General features: G+C 43.3%; 1 protein-coding gene across 9 annotated transcripts; it reads right to left on the reverse strand.

The window, feature by feature from the left end:
• Positions 1–499: 499 nt before the first annotated feature.
• Positions 500–6,399, reverse strand: LOC127924864 (b(0,+)-type amino acid transporter 1-like). 9 transcript variants are annotated; one of them, XM_052509506.1, is made up of 7 exons: positions 6,242–6,399; positions 5,897–5,993; positions 2,916–3,065; positions 2,443–2,617; positions 1,668–1,920; positions 1,212–1,283; positions 500–971 (listed from the first exon to the last, which is right to left on the reverse strand). In XM_052509506.1, the coding sequence occupies exons 2-5, from the start codon at positions 5,960–5,962 to the stop codon at positions 1,859–1,861; spliced, it is 453 nt and encodes a 150-aa protein (XP_052365466.1). In that variant the 5' UTR covers positions 5,963–5,993; positions 6,242–6,399; the 3' UTR covers positions 500–971; positions 1,212–1,283; positions 1,668–1,858. The 9 variants fall into 9 exon arrangements, with proteins under 9 accessions (XP_052365466.1, XP_052365468.1, XP_052365473.1 ...); XM_052509508.1 differs by having other exon boundaries at positions 1,188–1,235; positions 1,620–1,920; XM_052509513.1 differs by having other exon boundaries at positions 500–851; positions 1,188–1,283; positions 1,620–1,920.
• Between the last annotated feature and the right edge of the window lie 417 nt (positions 6,400–6,816).

Below are 6,816 nucleotides of genomic sequence, written 5' to 3' on the forward strand. Positions count from 1 at the left end.
CAAGGTGAAGCAGACCAATGGTGCCCCGTTCCCTAGGGCATAGGGTGTGATTTCAAATGGCGCCCCGTTCCCTAGGGTATAGGGTGTGATTTGAGATGGCGCCCTGTTCCCTAGGGTATAGGGTGTGATTTGAGATGGCGCCCTGTTCCCTAGGGTATAGGGTGTGATTTGAGATGGCGCCCTGTTCCCTAGGGTATAGGGTGTGATTTGAAATGGCGCCCCGTTACCTAGGGCATAGGGTGTGATTTGAGACACAGCCCAATGGCGCCCCGTTCCCTAGGGTATAGGGTGTGATTTCAAATGGCGCCCGTTCCCTAGGGTATAGGGTGTGATTTGAGATGGCGCCCCGTTCCCTAGGGCATAGGGTGTGAGTTGAGATGGCGCCCCGTTCCCTAGGGTATAGGGTGTGATTTGAGATGGCGCCCTGTTCCCTAGGGTATAGGGTGTGATTTCAAATGGCGCCCGTTCCCTAGGGCATAGGGTGTGATTTTATATGGCGCCCCGTTCCCTAGGGTATAGGGTGTGATTTGAGATGGCGCCCTGTTCCCTAGGGCATAGGGTGTGATTTGAGATGGCGCCCCGTTCCCTAGGGTATAGGGTGTGATTTGAGATGGCGCCCTGTTCCCTAGGGCATAGGGTGTGAGTTGAGATGCAACCATTGACCTCATATATCTAGTCAATTAGTTAATTATGAGACAGTAGAGTACCTTCATTATGAGACAGTACAGAACATTCATTATGAGACAGTACAGAACCTTCATTATGAGACAGTACAGAACATTCATTATGAGACAGTACAGAACATTCATTATGACACAGTACAGAACATTCATTATGAGACAGTACAGAACCTTCATTATGAGACAGTACAGAACATTCATTATGAGACAGTACAGAACCTTCATTATGAGACAGTACAGAACATTCATTATGAGACAGTACAGAACATTCATTATGACACAGTACAGAACCTTCATTATGAGACAGTACAGAACATTCATTATGAGACAGTACAGAACATTCATTATGAGACAGTACAGAACATTCATTATGAGACAGTACAGAACATTCATTATGAGACAGTACAGAACATTCATTATGAGACAGTACAGAACATTCATTATGAGACAGTACAGAACATTCATTATGAGACAGTACAGAACATTCATTATGAGACAGTACAGAACATTCATTATGAGACAGTACAGAACATTCATTATGAGACAGTACAGAACCTTCATTATGAGACAGTACAGAACATTCATTATGAGACAGTACAGAACCTTCATTATGAGACAGTACAGAACATTCATTATGAGACAGTACAGAACATTCATTATGAGACAGTACAGAACATTCATTATGAGACAGTACAGAACATTCATTATGAGACAGTACAGAACATTCATTATGAGACAGTACAGAACATTCATTATGAGACAGTACAGAACATTCATTATGAGACAGTACAGAACATTCATTATGAGACAGTACAGAACATTCATTATGAGACAGTAGAGAACATTCATTATGAGACAGTAGAGAACATTCATTATGAGACAGTAGAGAACATTCATTATGAGACAGTAGAGAACATTCATTATGAGACAGTACAGAACATTCATTATGAGACAGTACAGAACATTCATTATGAGACAGTACAGAACATTCATTATGAGACAGGACAGTACCTTAATTTCTAAGCCTGTGTCTCAATTGGCACCCTATTCCCTAAGTAGTGCACTACTTTTGACTAGGTCTATGGGGTAGTGCACCACATAGGGAAAAGGGTAACATTTGGGATGCACGAAAATACATTTGTCCACATCAGTCAGTTTAGGCTGTTTATTATCTTCCTCTATTCGTTTTTCTCAGGAGGAACGACCTCCATCAGCAGCTGGAGGTGCATGGTGATTGGCCCTGCAGGAGGTGAGAGGTTAAAGGTCAGATTGGACCAATCAGGCTAATTAAAAGGTGAATAATAAATAAATAACTTTAATAAAGGTGACATCAGCCCAATCACAGCATGATCTATAGGCTCTGTGACCTTCTGAGTTGAACTCCACAATGACTGGAATTATCTAAAGGGGAAGAACTCTACTACCGCTCACTGAGGAATAAAACATTTTGATACACAAAGACCCAAGTTGTAGAAGATAATAGTGTCTGCTTCCCAAATGGCACCCTATCCCCTATATTATAGTGCACTACCTTTCACCAGGGCCCATAGGGTAGTACACTACACAGGGAATAAGGGGCCATTTTGGGACACAAGCCAGTGTTGTCTTCTAGTGCACTACAAAGGGAATAGGCGGCCATTTTGGGACACAAGCCAGTGTTGTCTTCTAGTGCACTACAAAGGGAATAGGCGGCCATTTTGGGATAAAGGCTCTCTCTCAACCCTCGAGTGTCAGCAACTCTGAGCAGTGGGTAGTTACTCACTCATGACCCTGCGTGTCCAGCTGAACCTGCGGTGAACGAAGGGGAAGTAGAGCAGCAGACCGCTGAGGATGAAGATGGTACAGTACAGATACTCCAGCTCTGGCTTGTCTATGATCGGTGCTAGGACCAGGTAGCAGGACACTATCATCACCAGCACTGCTATGGGAATGGGACACTGTTGGGGGACAACCAGGACATAACCACCTGTCAGTCTCACAGGAGGGATCTGGGACAGTATTGCTCTAAAAACAGGTTTAAGTGAATCTGGGATTCAGAAAAACATCAAAACGGTTACCACCCCATTTGTTGAGGGATGTGACTGGAGAAATGGAACCACTCTAAAATGTAGAGACAGATCTATGGATGTAAGGACTGACCGTCCACGAGCTCAACATGATAGTTGTAACTACGTTCTTCCAATAGCCAAGAGATGAAGAGGACTTGGATGTATGGAAATGTGAATCTAGTCTTACCTTGACGGGCCTCTTGAGTTCCTTCCTGGTGAATCGCATGACGATGAGAGCGAGAGCTGTGAGGCCGTAGAAAGCCCACTGGGTGAAACTGAAGTAGTTGATCAGGGTGTTGATGTCTGCTGGGATAATGTAGAATACGGCCAGAATACCCTACAACCACAACAACAGGGTAAAGGTCAGGTTATAGGTTAGGCCACTGGGGGGCAGTAATGTATAAAGTGATGGGTCAGGTTATAGGTTAGGCCACAGGGGCAGTAATGTATAAAGTGATGGGTCAGGTTATAGGTTAGACCACTGGAGGGCAGTAATGTATAAAGTGATGGGTCAGGTTATAGGTTAGGCCACTGGGGGGCAGTAATGTATAAAGTGATGGGTCAGGTTATAGGTTAGGCCACTGGGGGGCAGTAATGTATAAAGTGATGGGTCAGGTTATAGGTTAGGCCACTGGGGGGGCAGTAATGTATAAAGTGATGGGTCAGGTTATAGGTTAGTCCCTGGGGGCAGTAATGTATAAAGTGATGGGTCAGGTTATAGGTTAGGCCACTGGGGGGCAGTAATGTATAAAGTGATGGGTCAGGTTATAGGTTAGGCCACAGGGGCAGTAATGTATAAAGTGATGGGTCAGGTTATAGGTTAGACCACTGGGGGGCAGTAATGTATAAAGTGATGGGTCATGTTATAGGTTAGGCCACTGGAGGGCAGTAATGTATAAAGTGATGGGTCGGGTTATAGGTTAGACCACTGGGGGGCAGTAATGTATAAAGTGATGGGTCAGGTTATAGGTTAGGCCACTGGAGGGCAGTAATGTATAAAGCGATGGGTCAGGTTATAGGTTAGGCCACTGGGGGGGCAGTAATGTATAAAGTGATGGGTCAGGTTATAGGTTAGGCCACTGGGGGCAGTAATGTATAAAGTGATGGGTCGGGTTATAGGTTAGACCACTGGGGGGGAGTAATGTATAAAGTGATGGGTCAGGTTATAGGTTAGGCCACAGGGGGGCAGTGATGGGTCAGGTTATAGGTTAGGCCACTGGGGGGCAGTAATGTATAAAGTGATGGGTCAGGTTATAGGTTAGACCACTGGAGGGCAGTAATGTATAAAGTGATGGGTCAGGTTATAAGTTAGACCACTGGGGGGCAGTAATGTATAAAGTGATGGGTCAGGTTATAGGTTAGGCCACTGGGGGGCAGTAATGTATAAAGTTATGGGTCGGGTTATAGGTTAGACCACTGGGGGGCAGTAATGTATAAAGTGATGGGTCAGGTTATAGGTTAGGCCACAGGGGGCAGTAATGTATAAAGTGATGGGTCAGGTTATAGGTTAGACCACTGGGGGGCAGTAATGTATAAAGTGATGGGTCAGGTTATAGGTTAGGCCACTGGGGGGCAGTAATGTATAAAGTGATGGGTCGGGTTATAGGTTAGGCCACTGGGGGGCAGTAATGAATAAAGTGATGGGTCAGGTTATAGGTTAGGCCACTGGGGGGCAGTAATGGATCAGGTTATAGGCACATTATTCTTTTTATAATTCTGCAAGCTCTGTCAAGTTGGTTGTTGATCATTGCTATAATATATAATGTAATTTATCAGACACTTTTATCCAAAGCGACTTCCAGTCATTCATGCAGACATTTTATGTATGTTTCTTCCTGGGAACCTACTGTCTTTGCACTGCAAGCACCATGCTCTACCAACTGATGTGCAGAGATTCTCAACACGATTTAAGTCCAAACTGTAACCAGGCCACTCAGGAAAATTCAAAGTCTTCTTGTTAACAACATCTTAAGGGTCCGCCCCTTTTTTTCATTTTTTGCCTAAAATTACATACCCAAATATAACTGCCTGTAACTCAGGCCTTGAAGCAAGCATGTGCATATTCTTGGTACCATTTGAAAGGAAACACTTTGAAGTTTATGTCAATGTGGAAGGAATGTTGGAGAATATAACACAATAGGTCTGGCAAAAGATAATACAAAGAAAAAAATACCCTTTTTTTTGTACCATCATCTTGGAAATGCAAGAGAAAATCCATAATGTATTATTCCAGCCCAGGTGCAATTTAGATTTTGGCCACTAGTTAGCAGCAGTGTGTTTGCAAAGTCAGACTGATCAAATGAACCTTTGCATTTCTGTTCAAAATTTGTCCTGGCAAATGTTCTTGTTACTTACAACCTCATGCTAATCACATTAGCCTACGTTAGCTCACCCATCCCCTGAAAGGGTAAACGATCCCGAAGAAGTTAAGCATCTCCAGTGTATATTTGGCCTTGTGTTTTTGGTTATTGACCTGCTGAAAGGTGAATTTGTCTCCCAGTGTTTGTTGGAAAGCAGACTGAACCAGGTCACCACCATGCTGGAAAATATGAAGACTGGTGCTCAGTCATGTGACGTGTTTAACCCTACCCCTGTATCTTTGTAGTGACTGGGTGTATTTATACACCATCCAAAGTTTAATTAAAACCTTTTGGGATAGCGGGCAGCATTTTCACTTTTGGATGAATAGCGTGCCAAGAGTGAACTGCCTCCTACTCTGTCCCAGATGCTAATATATCAATATTATTAGTAGTAGTATTGCATAGAAAACACTCGGAAGAACAGGATGATTCCATACATAGTTTGACATGTTTCTGAAGGACTGTAACAGAAGTTTTTGAGTTTTTGTCTGGACGAAGTGCCTGCGCCTCATGAAGATGGTTTACTGGGCTGAACACGCTAACAACAAGTGGCTTTTTGGACATAAATTATGGACTTTATGGAACAAATCAGTCATTTATTGTCGAACTGGGAGTGCCTTCTGATGAAGATCATCAAAGGTAAGTGAATATTTATGGTGTTATTTCTAACTTTGTTGACTCTGATTTTGTGTATGTCCATTACATGGAATCCAAATCAAAATATATTTAAATTACAGGTTGTAATGCAACAAAATAGGAAAAAAACACCAAGTGTGATGAATACTTTTGCACTGTATCTCAGACTTACATTGAAGATGAGGGCAGGGGAAGGAGTGTAACGCTTCAGACTGATATAGGACAAGATCTTTACCATGTGACCCTCTCTTCCTGCCACATAGGTCAACCTGAGGTGGGACAGAGCACAAACATGTTAGTTCAAACATAATATTGGCAATATGTTGAACCTGAATTTGGTTTCTTTCTTTCTTTTCACCATTTTAATTCTGCTTTTGCTCTGTTCTTTTAGAAAAGCAGATTCAATCTGTTAAACACTTTGTGACAACTGCTGATATAAAAAGGGTTTTATAAAATACATTTGTTTTGATTAAATAAGATTAGCAAAAACAATGTCTTCCTGAAGTTGTCCCTTTACCTGCCGGCTGTGAAGCAGCTCCCATTGGCCGCTCCGAAGGTGGAGAAGACGACAAACACAGGGACGACCCACGACAGGGGGTACAGCACTCTGTCACCAAAAGTCTAAGGGGCAGAAGACGACAAACACAGGGACTACCCACGACAGGGGGTACAGGACTCTGTCACCAAAAGTCTAAGGGGCAGAAGACGACAAACACAGGGACTACCCACGACAGGGGGTACAACACTCTGTCACCAAAAGTCTAAGGGGCACGACCAAACTCTTACCACAGCAACAGCGGAGACTGCAGCAGTTCCGTAGCGGTCACACTATCAGACACCAAGGGAATACCAATGATAAAGGGGCACAAACAAGTAGGCAATGTTGACCAGCAGAAATGAGCAGCTATATACAGACACCAAGGGAATACCAATGATAATGGCCAGGGGAAGGTTTCTGTTAGACAGATATATATATATAGAGATAGGATTGTTATTGTGAGATAGAGAGAGCTATATATAGAGAGTGTTAGTGTGAGATAGAGAGACTACAACCAACACATGTTACACAGAGACCAGTGTTAGTGGATTATG

Source organism: Oncorhynchus keta, unplaced genomic scaffold, assembly GCF_023373465.1.
Source record: "Oncorhynchus keta strain PuntledgeMale-10-30-2019 unplaced genomic scaffold, Oket_V2 Un_contig_4684_pilon_pilon, whole genome shotgun sequence".
Taxonomy (NCBI): Eukaryota; Metazoa; Chordata; class Actinopteri; order Salmoniformes; family Salmonidae; genus Oncorhynchus; species Oncorhynchus keta.

Excerpts from the sequence above, each read along its gene's own strand:
- LOC127924864 (XM_052509511.1), bottom strand. The coding sequence starts at position 5,962 with ATGGTAAAGATCTTGTCCTATATCAGTCTGAAGCGTTACACTCCTTCC. Across the intron at positions 3,066-5,896 it reads CCCCTGCCCTCATCTTCAAT|GGTATTCTGGCCGTATTCTA; the intron begins GTAAGTCTGAGA and ends TTGTGGTTGTAG. Across the intron at positions 2,618-2,915 it reads AACTCAAGAGGCCCGTCAAG|TGTCCCATTCCCATAGCAGT; the intron begins GTAAGACTAGAT and ends GTCCCCCAACAG.